The sequence below is a fragment of the Muscardinus avellanarius genome, assembly GCF_963383645.1.
Source record: "Muscardinus avellanarius genome assembly, chromosome: 2".
Classification (NCBI taxonomy): Eukaryota; Metazoa; Chordata; class Mammalia; order Rodentia; family Gliridae; genus Muscardinus; species Muscardinus avellanarius.
The window spans coordinates 53,437,136-53,453,840 of NC_137787.1; the positions used below are offsets into that span (position 1 = coordinate 53,437,136).

A 16,705-nucleotide genomic window follows, 5' to 3' on the forward strand; every position below is an offset into this window, starting at 1 on the left:
AAGTGAAAAATGAAAACAAGAAATAGATCAAGACAATAAGATGAATAAAAATGATAATTATTAAGATATTTACATTTTACATGTCTAAGTACATTCAAAGAAAAGGAAGAAAAATGTTTCTTAGAAATTAAAATGACAAGCCAGGTATAGTGGTACGTGCTTGTAATCCAAGTACTTGGGAGGCTGAGACGAGAAAATCTCAGATTGCAGCCAGCCTCAGCTACTTAGTGAGGCCCTCCACAACTTAGTGAAATCCTGATTTAAAATAAAGAATAAAAACTAAGACTGAGGGTGTAGCTTGGAGGTAGAATGTCCCTGAGTTCAATCCCCAGTATTCAAAGAAAAAAAAAAAGAAATTAAAATGTAAAATGAGCCAGGTGTGGTAGCGCACGCTTGTAATCCAAAATTTAGGAGGCTGAGAAAGGAGGCTCACAGGTTCGCAGACAGCTTTAGCTACTTACTTACTGAGGCTCTCTGCAACTCAGTGAGACCCTGTTTCAAAACAAACAATAAAAAATAGGGCTAAGAGTGTCACTCGGAAGGAGAATGCCCCTGAGTTCCATCCCCAGTACCACACACACACACACAAATGTAAATTGACAGGCAAAAGAAAATCTTGACCGAGGAAATCTCTGGGAAGTAAAATACAGATATAAGTGACAATGTAAGAAAAAATTAGAAAATTAGAAATCCCTATAGTAATAAAACACACACACACACACACACACACAAAGAAATTTCAGTAAGAGAAAACAAAGGAAAATTATCAAAGAGTACAAGGAAATTTCACAAAAATGTATGATGTGTCCTGACTTTTAAAAGGATCCATCAACTCCCTAGTAAAAGAAGCAAAAAACATACTCATCTTCCTCAAAACATACTTACTCATCAAATTAAGAACACAAAAACAGAGAAATCATAAATTTCTCCCCAAACAGGTCACTTATGAATACTCAGAACTGTTGCAGCAAACTTCTATGGAACACTGGAAGGTAGAAGACAATGAAATTGTGCCTCTGAAATTCCAATCTAAAATACTGTGCCCGGTATCTACCCAAAAGAAAGGAAACCAAACTAATACATGTGTATCTATGTTCACAGCTGCACAATTCACCACAGCCAAACTATGGAGCCAGCCAAGATCAACAGATGAATGGATTACAAAACTATGGGATACGTATACAATGGAATTTTACTCAGCCATTAAAAAAAACTCAATTAAAAAATAAATAAATAAAATAAAATAGTATACCCAGCCAAACAAGTATGAACACAGTACAAAGAAACAGAACATTTCCACCACAAGGTCTTAAATTTTACTTTGTATGTAAGATTCCTGAGAAAGCTACTTAAACCTGTTCTTTATCAAAACAAGAATGTAAGGAAAAGGGAAAGAAACGCTATCTAGAAAAAAACTCAACACTAGAAACTTAGATGAATCCGAAGAGACAATGCTTCAAAATAAAAAAGGGCTGAGAGCTGGGTGTGGTGGCACAAGCCTGTACTCTCAGTGCTTGGGAGGCTAAGATATGAGGACTGCAGATTTGCAGCCAGCCTCAGCAACTTGTGAGGCCCTCCACAACTTAGTGAGTCCTTGTTTCAAAATAGAGTAAAATAGGGCTGGGGGTATAGCTGGGGTGTTAGAATTCCCCTGGATTTCATGCCCAGTACCACAAAAGGGGCGGGGGTGCTGGGGATGTAACCCAGACAGAATGCCCCTGGGTTCAATCCCTATCACCACAAAAAACAAAAACAAAAACAGGCTGTATTCACTTACAGTTCTGGAGGCTAGAATTCCAAGCTGGGTTACCAGCATGCAAAGGTAGGTGTCTGCTAGAGACTCGAGGGGAGATTCCATCACTTGTGTCCTGCTTTGGGCAACATTCCAATTTCTGCCTGTCTCACATCACTTTTCTCTCTACATCTCCTTTCTATGTCAAATTTCTCTCTGCCTCTTTCTTAAAGGAGACTTGTGATTAGGTTTAGGAATCGCCCAGGCAATCCAGGATCACCTTCTTCAAGCCCACACCCCACAGCCACCTCTTTATCTCTCAAACCACCTCCTTTCAAGATCCTTAATCTTATTTTGGCAGCCATAATGGTAATAGTCACAGATTCCAGGAACTAGAATAGGGATATATTGTTCTATTCAACTGACTACAATTTACATCCATCAATGATGAAGGACATGGACAAAGCCTGAGTGAAAGATTCCAAAGGAGTTAAAGGGGGGCTGGCGAAAGGTCAGACTCCCCCAAGACTCCAGGTGGAACTCCAGTCCCCTCCGGAATTCGTAACCCAAGGCCCCCCAGTGGGAGTGGGAACTTATCTTAATCACATTTTTAGTAATCCTTTACTAGGTCTCTCTGCCCTCCCCTGTGTTTGGTAGTTTCTTTGTATCTTAGTGATTTATGACACCTTCCCTATCCCTAACATTCCCCAGGGTATTTCGGTGTTTGCTTTTTCCCATAAGGATGTGATACTTAACTTAGCTGAAAAAAGGGTATAAAGAAACTAGTTTTAAGAGAATAAAATTGTCAGTTGCATGAGAGGCAATTGTCCATGTCCATCATTTCAGGTCTCTCCCTCCCAAGTGCCAGAGAGAAATCCCCGACACATCAACATATTCAATGAACATTTTACTGAGACCCCTTCAAGCCTGGTTCTATGATGGGTATACACTGAAGATATTTTTAAAAAGTCTCTTTTCTGAAAGAACTGATAAACTAATAATGGATAAAGAACCAGGCACAGACAACTCTACAGAAGCACACAGAAGGGGCCACTAAACTAGATCAAAAAAAGAAAAATATCTTTTTTCTCCATTTCTGGGAACATTATTAGAACTCAGTCCCACTTTAAAAAAAAAAGCCAGAAAATACTGTATCAGCTAATAGCAGATTTAATCTATTAACAATATGCTAAGATAAATAAGGATTCTAGTTCATTAATAAATGGCCTACTGTTTAGAAAGAGAGCTGATAAATAAGTGAAAGAACTTCTCAAGATAAAAACTAAGAAAAATAAAAGGGAAGAAGTAGGGGAAAAATTAAAATACAGCTAAATAAAACTGAGAGGAAGAACAAAGACAGAACATACTCAATATTCTTTACCGGGGCAATTGTAGCCTACAGTTGAAAGACTCTGATATTCTTTAATGCAGATTTTGTTTTTTTCCCATATGACCAAGATTTTCCTACACCAGAAATAAGATTCTAAAAGAGATCTTTACACCAATTACAGAATTTAAAAACAAACTACTCCTTATTGAACACACACACACACAAAAAAAAACCAAGCATAAAACAATGCTTATCCCATTATATTCCATGACATCTCTTTACAAAACCTGCCAATCTCAGAAAGCTAAAATTACAAATTACACAAAAGACTAGCACTTATTTAATGCTTAATACAGACATTTAAAAAGTAGATATTAAGTGAAGTCTAGGTTTTCCTCTCAATTAATTTTCTCCAAACAACTTCCTTTTTCAATATCTTTTTTTTTTTTTGGGGGGGGGGTAGTGGTATGGGATTGGACCTAGAGGGGTTCTACCTCTGAGCTACACCCCAGACCTTTTTTAAATATTTATTTTTGATACACGGTCTCACTAAATTACTACATACTGACCTCCAACGTGCAATCCTGTCTCAGTTTCCCAAATACTGGAACTGCAGGCATGTACCACTGCACCTGGCTCCTTTTTCTATATCTTGCTTATTACTAGCCACGCATAAGCACCCACATCTGTCATATCTTTTCAAAAATATTCTCTTTTATTTATCCCCCATTAAGATTTTCTATATATAAATTCCTTAAATTCAAAGTAAAAGCAGCAGTGGCTCCCAGTGGCCAATTTATAATAGGCGTATTTTTCCTATCATAGCTTTTGTTTTTTGGAGGGAATACAGAGATTAAACCCAGTGAGATTCTACCTCTGATATATCTCCTCTCCCCTTTATATTTTTCATTTTGAAACAAGGTCTTGCTAAATTGCTAAGGCTGATCTCATAACCTGCAAATCTCTTGTCTCAGCCTCCCAAATAGTGGAATTAAAGGCATGGACCACCATGCCCAGTTTATAGTTTTTGTATTTTAATAAATTATTCTACAACTATAACATCCCTATGGAAGTTGCTGTACTAGGGGAAAAGTTAACAACAGGCTGTTTATTTAATTTTATTCCTGTGTTCTCCCACTTGAGAACAGTAAGAAGTTGTAACATACACTTGTAATCCCAGCACTTAGAAGGGTGAAACAGGACGATCCAGGTTTGCAGCCAGACTCAGATACTTAGGCCCTTTGCAACTCAGTAAGACCCTGTTTCAAAATATAGAATACAAAACAGGGCTAGGGTATAGCTTGGAGATAGAATGCCCCTTGGTTTCATCCCTACTACCACAAAAAAAAAAAAAAAAAAAAAAATTGCGTGCTAATAATGGTAACTGTTGGTGATAAAAGATGTCATTAATTTAAAAAAGAACTAGATATAATCAATGGTTCTTTGTAGTCGGGCATACAGATTTATAGTTATGCATTAATATCTTTCAAAATACCTTTAATATTCAGTCTGAATTTTTTTTTTCCTAATTGAAATGGCTTTTTTTGCTTTTTTTTCCAGTACTAGGGATGGAACCCAGGGGGATTCTACTTCTGAGCTATACCCACAGCCCTATTTTTTATTCTTTATTTTAAAACAGGGGATCATTGAGTTGCAAAATCACTAAGTAGCTGAGGCTGCCTGAGAACTGTGATCCTCCTGTCTCAGCCTCCCAAATGCTGGGATTACAGAGTACACCACCATGCCTGGCCTGAAACCACTCTTTTAATTACAATTTTTTAAAAGACTCAAAGAACACTTCAAACATTAAGGATGCAATGTTATCTAAAACACAATATTTTGGATAGAATATCCTTTTGGGGGGATAGAATATCCTATCATACTTATAGTTCAGAAAATAATCAATGTATATAAGCATTTCCTTCCTGAAGAAAGTTACTGACATCTAAAAAAAAGTCTCCAAGTTCAAAATATAAAATAAAAAAACTTGGCAGTTATCAACAAAGGGCATCGATTAGTGAAAAAGTACAGAATAGATCGGAGTTGCTTACCTGTTCCAGGGGTAGTTGTAACTCCAACCAATGGACTCTGCATTACTGAAATGTTTGTCTAAATGAAAACAGAAGAAAATATTAAGACATTAGGTGCCAAGTTCCATTCTACAAAAGTAATAAATATTCAAATATTATTTCAAAGTTACCATAAGTAGTATATTTGTTGCTCAACATAAGTTTTGTTTTTTTTTTTTTTTTTTTTTTTTTTTGGTGGTACTGGGGTTCCTGGAAGCCCTTCTTCCTCTGGGCTACACTCCCAGACCTATTTTATATTTTTGAAACAGGGTCTCTTATGCCAGCACGGCTGGCTTCGAACCTGCGCGATCCTCCTGTCTCCGCCTCCCAAGCGCGGGGATTACAAGCGTGCGCCACCAGGCCCGGCGCTCAACATAAGTTTTTATAGTTGTTCCAAATCCAGAACAATGGCACAAACTGGGTTAAAATACAAATGCAACATGCTAACCATAACATAAACACAGTAATTACTGAACGGCTTGGTTCAAAAAACAACCACATTTCTATCAAGTACTATAGTTACCTCTAATTAGTGCACAGTCCCAAAGGTATTGTGTGTGTTTTTGTGTGTGTTACTGATTGAACCCAAAGGCATTTTTTTTTTTTTTTTTTTTTTTTTTTTTTTGCTGGTTTGGTGGTACTGGGATTCCTGGAAACCTTTCTACCTCCGGGCTATACTCCCAGACCTTTTTTTAATATATTTTTATTTGGAAACAGGGTCTCTTAAGCCAGCAAGGCTGGCTTCAAACCAGCGCGATCCTCCTGTCTCTGCCTCCCAAGCACGGGGATTACAAGCGTGCGCCACCACGCCCAGCAAACCCAAAGGCATTCTATCTCCATGTAGGACATCCCCCACACATTTTATTTTTTATTTTAAGATAAGGTCTTGCTAAGTTACTAAGACTGGCCTCAAAACTCTGATCCTTCTATCTTTGCCTCCCATGTATTGGTCTTATAGGCATGTGTGCTCCACACCAATCTCTCTATTTTTAAGTAGAGCAGTATTAATCCAAAATATGCTAGATCATTTAGAATATTTTTTGTTTACAATAAGAAAAAAGTTGCCAGGCGTGGTGGTGCACGCTTGTAATCCCCGCGCTTGGGAGGCTGAGACAGGAGGATCGCGTAGGTTCGAAGCCAGCCTCAACTACTTAGTGAGGCTCTCAGCAACTTAGTGAGACCCTGTTTCTAAATAAAATATAAAAAAGGTCTGGGAGTATAGCCCAGAGGTAGAAAGCCTCTGGGTTCCACCCCCAGTACCACAAAAAAAAAAAAAAAAGAAAGAAAGAAAGAAAGAAAAGAAAAAGAAAAAGAAAAAAGTTTCAGTAGAAAAAAAATTTTTTTTTCAGACCTGGGGATTGAACCCAGGGCCATTCTACCTCCAAGTTATATCCCTAGCCCTATTTTTTTGTAATTCTTTGAGCCAGGGTCAAAATAAAGTTGCAGAAGGACTCACCAAGTAGTCGAACGTCTGATCCTCCTGTCTCAGCCTCCCAAATACTGAGAATATAAGCATGCACTACCACGCCCAGGTAAGAAAATTTTTATAGACTATAACATGGTATGTATTTTAGTTCCTAATGCACATGCAGAATATAGAAAATGAGAGCGATAACAGTACTTCTTCAAATAACCAAATTCATATGGAAAAACAGAAAGTTAACAGAATTTTTTAAACAGTCACAAATCATGAAATACTACAGACTGAAATCAGTCTATACAACCTAAGACAGCATACCCCTACCACTACTAGTAAAATTTTAGCTTTTTACAAAGCTAAAAATTTACATTAATATCCCCTTTATATAGGAAAAAAAATAAAGAGTAAGGTTCTTATATGTCATTCTATAAAAGAACTGACAATATTCAGTCAAAATACAAAAATAGACTCTCTACAAATAAATATACAAAGGTTTTTAAAAAACAGATTCTCATTAAACTAAGGAAATCTGAACTCCAGCTATATCCAAACCTGAGAGAATACTAGGAGATATAATTTTTTTTTTTGGGGGGGGGGTGGTACTAGGGGTGGAACCCAGAGGCTTTCCACCTCTGAGCTATACTCCCAGACCCATTTTATATTTTATTTGGAAACAGGGTCTCACTAAGTTGCTGAGAGCCTCACTCAGTAGCTGAGGCTGGCTTCGAACCTGCGCGATCCTCCTGTCTCAGCCTCCCAAGCATGGGGATTACAATCGTGTGCCACCACGCCCGGCTAGGAGATATAATTTTATTATTCGACTTCTTTCATAACTAGCGAGGTGAAGCAATGATTTAGGGACTCCACCTTAATTCTCTGGAATCAATGTTCAAGTCAAAAAGATTCTCTATAAATTATGACCCATGAGCATTTTAAACAATCTGACCAGCCAGGCATGGTGGTACATGCTTGTAATCCCAGCATTCAGGAGGCTGAGACAGGAGGATGGCAGTTCGCGGACAGCCTCAGCTACTTAGTGAGGCCCCCTGCAACTCAGTGAGACTCAGTTTCAAAATAAACAATAAAAAATAGGGCAGGGGGTGTAGCTCTGTTATCAAAACACGTGGCAAAGCCGGGCGTGGTGGTGCACACACTTGTAATCACTGTGCTTGGGGAGGTGGAGACAGGAGGATCCCGCAGGTTCAAAGCCAGCCTTGCTGGCTTAAGAGAACCTGTTTCCAAATAAAATATAAAATAGGTCTGGGACTGTAGCCCGGAGGTAGAAGGGTTCCATCCCCAGTACCACCAAAAAGAAAAAAAAATTAAAAAAAATTAAAAATTTAAAAAAAAAACTTCACTAAATATGATTTAATGATAGATATAAAAAAAATGGGTGTCTGGGAGTGTAGCCCAGAGGTAGAAGGGTTTCCAGGAATCCCAGTACCACCAAAAAAAAAAAAAAGTCTCCAAATCAAACAGCAGAAGCATTTAATAAAGAACTTATCAATTTAACTGTTATTTTTTTCAACTAGACATAACAATGATAGGAAAGAACCCTTATAACTAGAAAAGCTACTGAACTTCCTATTAAAAGCAGCAGCCAAGCCGGGTATAGTGGCACACACTTGTAATCCCTGCGCTTGGGAGGCAGAGACAGGAGGATTTCGCTGGTTCGAAGCCAGCCTTGCTGGCTTAAGAGACCCTGTTTCCAAATAAAAATATAAAATAGGTTTGGGAGTGTAGTCCAGTAGAAGGGTTTCCAGGAACCCCAGTACCACAAAAGAATAAATAAAAAGAAGAAGAAAAAGCAGCAGCCAAACCCAGGCGTGGTGGCACATGCTTATAGTCCCAGTACTTGGGAGGCTGAGACAGGAAGATCTCAGGTTCTCGGCCAGCCTCAGCTACTTAGTGAAGCCTGTAACTAAGTGAGACCCTGTTTCAAAATAAAGAATAAAAATAGGGTTGAGGCTATAGCTCAGAGGTTGAATGCCTCTGGGTTCCATCCCTAGTATCACACACACAAAAAAAGCAGCAGCCAAGCCAAGTGTGATGGCACACCCTTGTGTCCCGGTACTTGAGAAGCTAAAACAGTAAAACAGGAGGATCACAGGTTTGTGGTCAACCTCAGCTACTTAGTGAGGGCTCAACACAACTTAGTGAGACTCTGTTTCCAAATAAAAATAAAACAGGTCTGAGTGTGGGGCTCAAAGATAGAGGCCCCTGGGTTCAATCCCTAGTAGCACATACAAGAAAAGCAGCAGCCACACTATTTTTCAAACTGACAACAGCTACCATGGTAATAGCATTGCCTATTACACACAATGCCTCTAGATCCGCACAGAGTTTGAAGTCATCCATAATCTAGCTGCCTTATCTTGACAAATTACTTCATCTTTCTCAGTGATAAATTTTATACAGCGTAGCTTCGCTTGTGAGGACTAAAACATATGAGAGAAGTTAGATCAGGGCTTGTACAGAGTAGCAAGTACTTTTTAAATATTAAGACAATCATGTTTCTTTCAGTCCCATTAAAAACAGAATTGGTATCATGAATATAATGCTGACCAAAAAGAACATCATCAGAACACTTAGACCAACCAGAACATAGCACTTCCATCAGAATACCTACACCAAGAACAAACTAAATGATCAGCTCATAAATATGCAGAAGATAGCTCTTTTGAACATAGCTATAAAAGGATAAGAGGCTGAGCAAGGTGTCACACACCTGTAATTCCATTACTTGAAGCCAGCTTTAGCAAGTTAGAAAGACCCTATTTCAAAATTAAAAATAAACAGGGCTGGGAAAGGGGTGGGAGCTGCTCAGAGGTAAAATGTCCCTGAGTTTAATCCCCAGTACCACAAAAAAAAAAAAGAAAGAAAGAAAGAAAAGGAAACAAAAGACACCCAGCTTATATTAACAGAAACATTCACAAAACAAAAATCTCAAATCCTTACCAAACACTCCATATCTGGATAAAATCTTAAACCTTCATTTATTCTTTTACAAAATTATGTATAAATATTAAACTTCTTAAATAATTAGAATTGGAATGATTTAAGCCATAATCATATTCTACATGTATATAAATAGGTTGGGGGCATAGGCAAGTGCATAAAATACTTAAAAGACCACAGAATTACCCACATGAAAATAAATATTGCCGCGCCTTCTTCCCAGCCTAAAACTGAGCACGGCTGGTTTTAGCAGGAACGCTGCACGGCAGACATTCCCTGGAACGGGCACGCGAAATCTCCTTCTGGGGAAAAGGTATTAGGTATGGGGATTTGGGGATTTTTTAAAATTGGCCTTGTTACCAAAAAGATATTTGAGACTTAATGTTATTAATGGCCCAAAATTGTTTAAAGTAATTTAAGATTTACTCCCTGAAGCTGTAACATTTATGCATGGGTTGTATTTAAATTTACAAATGACCCATCTAACAAAAATTCTATAAAGACTCAGACAATAACAAGCAGAACAAGCTTTAAAGGCAACCGATCCTCCCCAGGCTTTTCCCAAACAAATATTAACAATAAACCTAAAACAGAACCAAGACAAGTTGTTCCCACCATCATGAGTTCTGGGAAGCCAGCATATTTAATCAGAGGTAGGCTAGGGTAGAGTGGCTACTGACCCCCCCGGTAACCCTACCCCCTTTGGTTGTATAGTGGGTACGTGGACAGCAGCAGAATAGATGGGTACCCAGGCACAGCCTTGGGACATGGGAAAGTATGAAACGTTCCTCTCCTCAGTAGTGCCTATTGATTAAAAAACAATGGTGTATATTAATCAGAGAGTATAATGCTTAGCAGAGGATATTATGATGATATTATATTAGTAGTTAATAATAAACTTCTGATCTTTGCCATGGTTGCTTGTAAGAGGAAATGTTCCCTTAAAAAAGAAACTGGTCATCTGTCACCTTGCCTTGATGTATTAGTTCTTTGTATACTTACTGAAGAATTAATTCTGGAAAAAATTTTAAGAGTAAAATGTAGCCAAAAAAGAAAAGTATAAAATGCTTGCCAAAACCGAAAATAAAGAGAGCAGCCACTCTCCATTGAGTCTGTGTGCTGTTTCTCCACCGTACTTCGCTGACTCCTCACCCCACTGCTCACGGACCCCCAACTCTTGCTAGGGCTGGATCCTGGCAAAATATATAGCCAGGCATGGTGGCAGACCCTTGTAATCCCAGAACTTGGGAGGCTGACACAGGAAAATTATAGGTTCAAAGACAGCCTCAACAAATAGTGAGATTCTCATCAACCTAGAGATTCTGTTTCAAATAAAAATAAAATAGAGCTGGGGTTAACTCAGAGGTAGAATGCCCAGTGCAACAAAAATAAATAAATAAAAATACTATTTATTTATTTATTTATTTATTTATTTTGCGGGTCTGGGGGTGGAACCCAGGAACATTCGACCTCCAAGCTACACCCCCTGCCCTATTTTTTATTCTGTATTTTGAAACCGGGTCTCAGTGAGTTGCAGAGGACCTCACTAAGTAGCTGAGGCTGTCCGCGAACCACGATCCTCCAGGTCTCAGCCTCCCAAATGCTGGGATTACAAGCGTGCGTCACCAAGTCCGGCTAATAAAAGTACTTTTTATTTAATTTTTTTTTTTTTTTTTTTTTTTTTTTGCGGTACTAGGAGTGGAACCCAGGGGCATTCGACCTCCAAGCCACACCCCCTGTCCTTTTTTTTTATTCATTATTTTGAAACAGGGTCTCACAGCTTGTAATGCTGGGATTACAAGCATGTGCCACCATGCTGAGCTTTAAAAGTGATTTTTCATAAATATCATGTAAGTAGATTCTATGATAAATATCTGTAATGTTTATTCTGTGTACCAGTTACACTAGACAGATCAAGGAAAAAATTTCAAATTACTGACCCTCGCTGTATAGCCACATAAAAACATAGTTATGGACCATGAGAAGATGTTTATCACCTGTCTTCTTGAAGATAAAGGTGTTGATCCAAGTCCTGGGCTGGAAATGTCATCATATATACTTCTAACTGGTGGAGCTCCACTTTTATCTTTATGAGCTGGTACAACTGGCTGCGGTGGTGAGCCACCTACAATGTACAAAACAGTAAAGCCAGGTGAGAAAGCAAGGGAATCTGTCATCTTTCTAGTAAGATTTTGTTATTCTTATTCTACCTTTGAGCTATACCCCCAGCCCTATTTTTATTTTTTTATTTTGAAACTGGGCCTCACTAAGTTGCTGAAGCTGGTCTCCAACCTGTGATCTTCCTGTCTCAGCCTCCCAAATGCTGGGATTAAAGGTGTTTTATAAGATTTAAGCCTGGCTTAAATTTTATATTTTTGAAAAACTGAAACTCTTGTCTCCTAGAGCTATGCAAACTTTAATATGCCTAACAGTCATCTGAAGGTATTTTTAAAATTCAGACACTGATTTGAAAGGTGTGGTGTGGAGTCTGAGATTATACTATTCTAACAAGCTCCCAAATGAAACCAGAATTGCTGATCCACAGACTGTACTTTGAGTAAAAGGTTTCAAAATAATAAGTTAGTAAAAATAAAAACTTAGTTTTTAAGCCGGATGTGGTAGCGCACTCTTGTAATTCCAGTCCCTGGAAGGCTGAGACAGGAAGATCACTACAGAAAAGCCAAATAAAAACAATAGTTATATGGCGGGCGTCTTGGTGCACACTTATAATTCCAGCATTTGGGAGGCTGAGAGAGGAGGATGGCAGTTCGCAGCCAGCCTCAGCTACTTGGTGAGGCCTTTTGCAACTCAGTGAGACCTTGTTTCAAAATAAAGAATAAAAATTGGTCTAGGGTTATCACTTGAAGGTAGAAACCCCTGGGTTCCATCCCCAGTATCACCAAAAAAAAAAAAAAAAAAAAAAGCCTTCATTTTAAGGCTCTTGGGATAGAGGTGTAAGCAGTATAAATTACTGTAACTTCCAGAACCACTGATCAAAAAAAAAATTTGTGCTATATTTCATATGAGCATACATGCTGTATTTCACCATGATTTTAAATATCACTAGGGTGGTGGCACACACTTGTAATCCCAGCATTCGGGAGGCTGAGACCAGAGGATCGTGGTTTGAAGACATCCTCAGCTACTTAGTGAGGCCCTCCGCAACTCAGTGAGACCAGTTTTCAAAATAAAGAATAAGCCAGGGGTGGTGGCGCACGCTTGTAATCCCCACGCTTGGAAGGTGGAGACAGGAGGATTGCGCTGGTTTGGAGCCAGCCTCGCTGGCTTAGGAGACCCTGTTTCCACATAAAAAAGTAAAAAAAGTAGGTCTGGGAATGTAGCCCGTGGGAGTATATCCCGGAGATGGAAGGGGTTCCAGGAACCCCAGTACCACAAAAAAAAAAAAAAAGAATAAAAAATAGGGCAGAGGGTGTAGCTTGGAGGTCAAATGCCCGTGTGTTCCATCCCCAGACCTGCAAAAAATAAATAAACAAATAAATAAACAAATATCACTAGGGAAGAAAAATGCTAAATATGATACAGTGCTAAGATGCCATTTGTTTCAGAGATGTTACAAAAAATGTGTATGTGTGGAAGGGACAGAAAGTGCCTCTTAGAACTGATGAAAGATTGTGGATGTGGTGGCGAAAGCTTATAATCTTTTTGTACTGGGAAGCCGAGACAAGAGGATCTCAGGTTTAAGGACAGCCTCAGCAAGTAGTGAAACTCTCATCAACCTAGTGAGATCTTGTTTCAAAATAAAAATAAAATTGGGCTGGGGTGTAGCTGACAGGTAGAATGTTCCTGGGCTCAAACCCAGTACCCCCTGCCCCACACACAAAGAATTGATGAAATAAGTTATCGAACTGAATTTCATTTAATAATTTATGTTAAAATATAAGAACAATACATATTCAGTCAAATGAGGTCTAATTTGAAAATGCAGAGATGAATTCTATAAATAGTTATAATGTGTTGTTAGCTTTCTATCACTGTAACAAAATACCCAAGCCCAGCTAAAGGTAATGTTTTATAATAAAGCTACTATTTAATTGTTTACATTGTTAAAAGTGTGAAGAGGGTGATGCTGCACCTGTTACTCTTTTAAAATTTTGTAGATATATTGATATACTGTAAAACTATTGTAAGCAACTTACTTACCTGCAAGTAAAGGTGATCTCATTTCCATTACTCCTACTGAAGGGCCACTAATTGATCGAGTTTGGGGAGTCACTGGAGCTGGTAAATCTCCCATCAAAAATCCAGGTAAAAACTGGGCATTAACTCCTGTTTTTGGAGACGTGGGTGAACCTAGCATCATTGGTTCCGATCCTAAATTAATAAACAAATTAATAAGTGAATGACTTTTCCATTATAATATGACAAGATGCAAGAATCAAGCATTAATAATTTTGAAAATTTAATCAAAACTCTTAAGTATTATGAAACAATAGTTAGATTTATTTTAAAAGCTAATAAAATAATTTTTTCTGGTACCAGGGATGGAACCCAGGGGCATTCTACCTCCAAGCTACACCCCCAATCCTATTTTTTTGTCTTTTTATTTTTTGAAACCGGGTCTCAACTGAGTTGCAAAGGGCCTCACTAAGTAGCTGAGGCTGTCCACGAACTGTGATCCTCTGACCTCAGCCTCCCGAATGCTAGGATTACAAGCATGTGCCACCACGCCCAGCTAAAAGCCAATAAAATAATTTCTAAAAAACATAAAATTATCTTATTTTTATAATATTAATCTTTAACAGATGAGATTGGGGTTCAAAGACAGCCTCAACCACTTAGTGAGGCACTCCATAACTTAGTGAGACCCTGTTCCAAAATAAAGAATAAAAAATAGGGCAGGAGGTGTGGCTCGGAGCCAGAAGTGTTTTGTTTTGTTTTGTTTGTTCTTTTTGTGTTTGTTTGCTAGTTTGCAGGTCTGGGGATGGAACCCAGGGGCATTCAACCTCCAAGCTACAGCCTCTTCCCTATTTCTTATTCTTTATTTTAAAACAGGGTCGGTCTCACTAAGTTATGGAGCCTCACTAAGTAGCTGCAATGCAACAATTAAAAGCAAAGAGAGTTCTGATTTTTACACAAAGTATTAGTAAATAATAATCAACAGGTTTGGCTTGCTATATGTCCCATTTCTTCTCCCCCCACACACATAGAAACAGCAAGTCATTCATGATATAACTATAATCATGCACAGTATAGCACTTAAGAAATCACAGACATAAAAGCATCCTAACTCAGAAATATATTGAAAAGAGTTACAGATTTATTTTTTGGATCATTTTTTAAAATCATTAAAGTTAGGAGTACTAAAATCAGTAAGTAAGCTGGGCGTGGTAGTGCACGTTTGTAATCCCAGCATTCGGGAGGCTGATACCAGAGGATCAGGGTTCGCGGACAACATCAGCTACTTGGTAAGGCCCTCTGCAACTCAGTAATATCCGGTTTCAAAATAAAGAATTAAAAAAAGGGCAGGGGGTGTAGCTCAGAGGTTGAATGCCCCTGGGTTCCATTTCCGGACACACAAAAAATAAATATAATAAATAAATAAATAAATAAATAAATAAGATAAAACCAGTAAGTTGCCCTAATATAAAGTCATTTTAAGCCAGGTGTGGTGGTACACACTTGTAATCTCAGTATTTGGGAGGCAGAGACAGGAGTATCACAGGTTCATGGCCAGCCTCAGCTACTTTAATGAGGCCCTCCACAACTTTGTGAAACCCTGTCTTAAAATAAAAAATAAAATAGGGCTGGGAGTGTAGCTCAGAGGTAGAATGCCTCTGCATTTAATCCCCAGTATTGTCAAAAAAATTTTAAAAAGTAAATTTAAGGAGAGAATAAATACATCAAAATTATCAATCAAAATCAATCTTCCCAATTTATAGGACACATATTCTCATTATGAAGATGAAGAAGCTATAACATATTCTAATTTCAGAGAAAAATAGCACAATAAGAAAAGCACAGTTATTATGTCAGAGATGGAGCTCAAGATGTCTAATAAAATGGGTATAAGGAGCTAGGCATGACGACACATGCCTGTAATCCTGGTTCTTGGAAGGCTGAGTCAGGAGAGTCACAGGCTTAAGGTCAGTTTCAGCAATTTAGGAAGAACCAGTCTCAAAATAAAAAATAAAATAGAGCATGGGGTGTATCTCGGAGGTAGAATGGCCATGGGTTCAATCCCTACTATCAAAATGGGGGGCGGGCATAAGGGTAACAGAGGTTTTATTAGAATAGTCGGCAAGTCGGTTCAGCATGGTGGCACACACCTGTCATTCTAGCACTTGGGAGGCTAAGACGAGGATCAAGGCCAGTGAAGACGTGCAGCAACTTAGTGGGACCCTTTAAATAAAAAAGAATTCCAGCAAGTACATCTCTTGACCTGATAGCAAATATACATACAGCAAGTGCTCAATAAATACTAGATGTCGTTTTACTACCAGTAACTAGTTTGGATTTTTTTTTTTTTTTTTTTTTTTTTTGGTGGTACTGAGAATTGAACGCAGGGGCATTCTACCTTTGAGCTACACCCCCAGCCCTATCTTATCTTTCACTTTGAAAACAGAGTCTTACTAAGTTGCAGAGAGTCTTACAAAGTTGCAGAGGGCCTCACTAAGTAGCTAAGGATGGACATGGACATGAACCTGCAATCCTCCTGTCTTAATCTCCCAAGTACAAGGATTACAAGCGTGTACCACCACACCTAGCTTACCAGTATCTTATAATTAAAAAATGTTTAGTGGTTAATGTGTAAATGTACAGTTTGCAATTTCTGCAAACTTAATTTTTAACTAAGGGACAAGTCTGAATATGACTCAGAGCAGTCAGAAAGGTCAAATGTTTAATATGTTATTTATATGGTTTTTTATTAACTATTACTTTTAACTTCAAAAAATTGTTTCTTGCTATTAAAAAACTATCAATTATTCAGGAGGCTGACACAGGAGGATCACGGTTCATGGACAGCTTCAGCTACTTGGAGAGGCCCTCTGCAACTCAGTGAGACCCTGTTTCAAAATAAATTTAAAAAAAAAAAAAAAAAAAAAAAAACAGGGCTAAGAGTGTAGCTTGGAGATAGTATGCCCCTGGATTCCATCCCTAGTACCACACACACAAAAAAAGTCAGTTATTTATCCCACCTCTTATTTATCATTATAGTAAGCCTAGCTATTAACAAT

The 16,705-nt window shown here is 38.3% G+C and overlaps 1 protein-coding gene across 1 annotated transcript in view; it reads right to left on the reverse strand.

Annotated features, from left to right (window-relative positions):
- The window catches only part of NUP35 (nucleoporin 35), a gene marked incomplete at its 3' end in the record, with an annotated part of 34,272 nt that overhangs the window by 15,242 nt on the left and 2,325 nt on the right, over nucleotides 1–16,705 (reverse strand). Inside the window, exons 2-4 of the mRNA XM_080689820.1 lie at nucleotides 13,671–13,841; nucleotides 11,507–11,634; nucleotides 5,114–5,171 (exon numbers count right to left, since the gene is read on the reverse strand). Of these exons, the coding sequence (XP_080545946.1) occupies nucleotides 5,114–5,171; nucleotides 11,507–11,634; nucleotides 13,671–13,841 (357 nt within the window). The remainder of the gene's footprint in view (nucleotides 1–5,113; nucleotides 5,172–11,506; nucleotides 11,635–13,670; nucleotides 13,842–16,705) is intronic.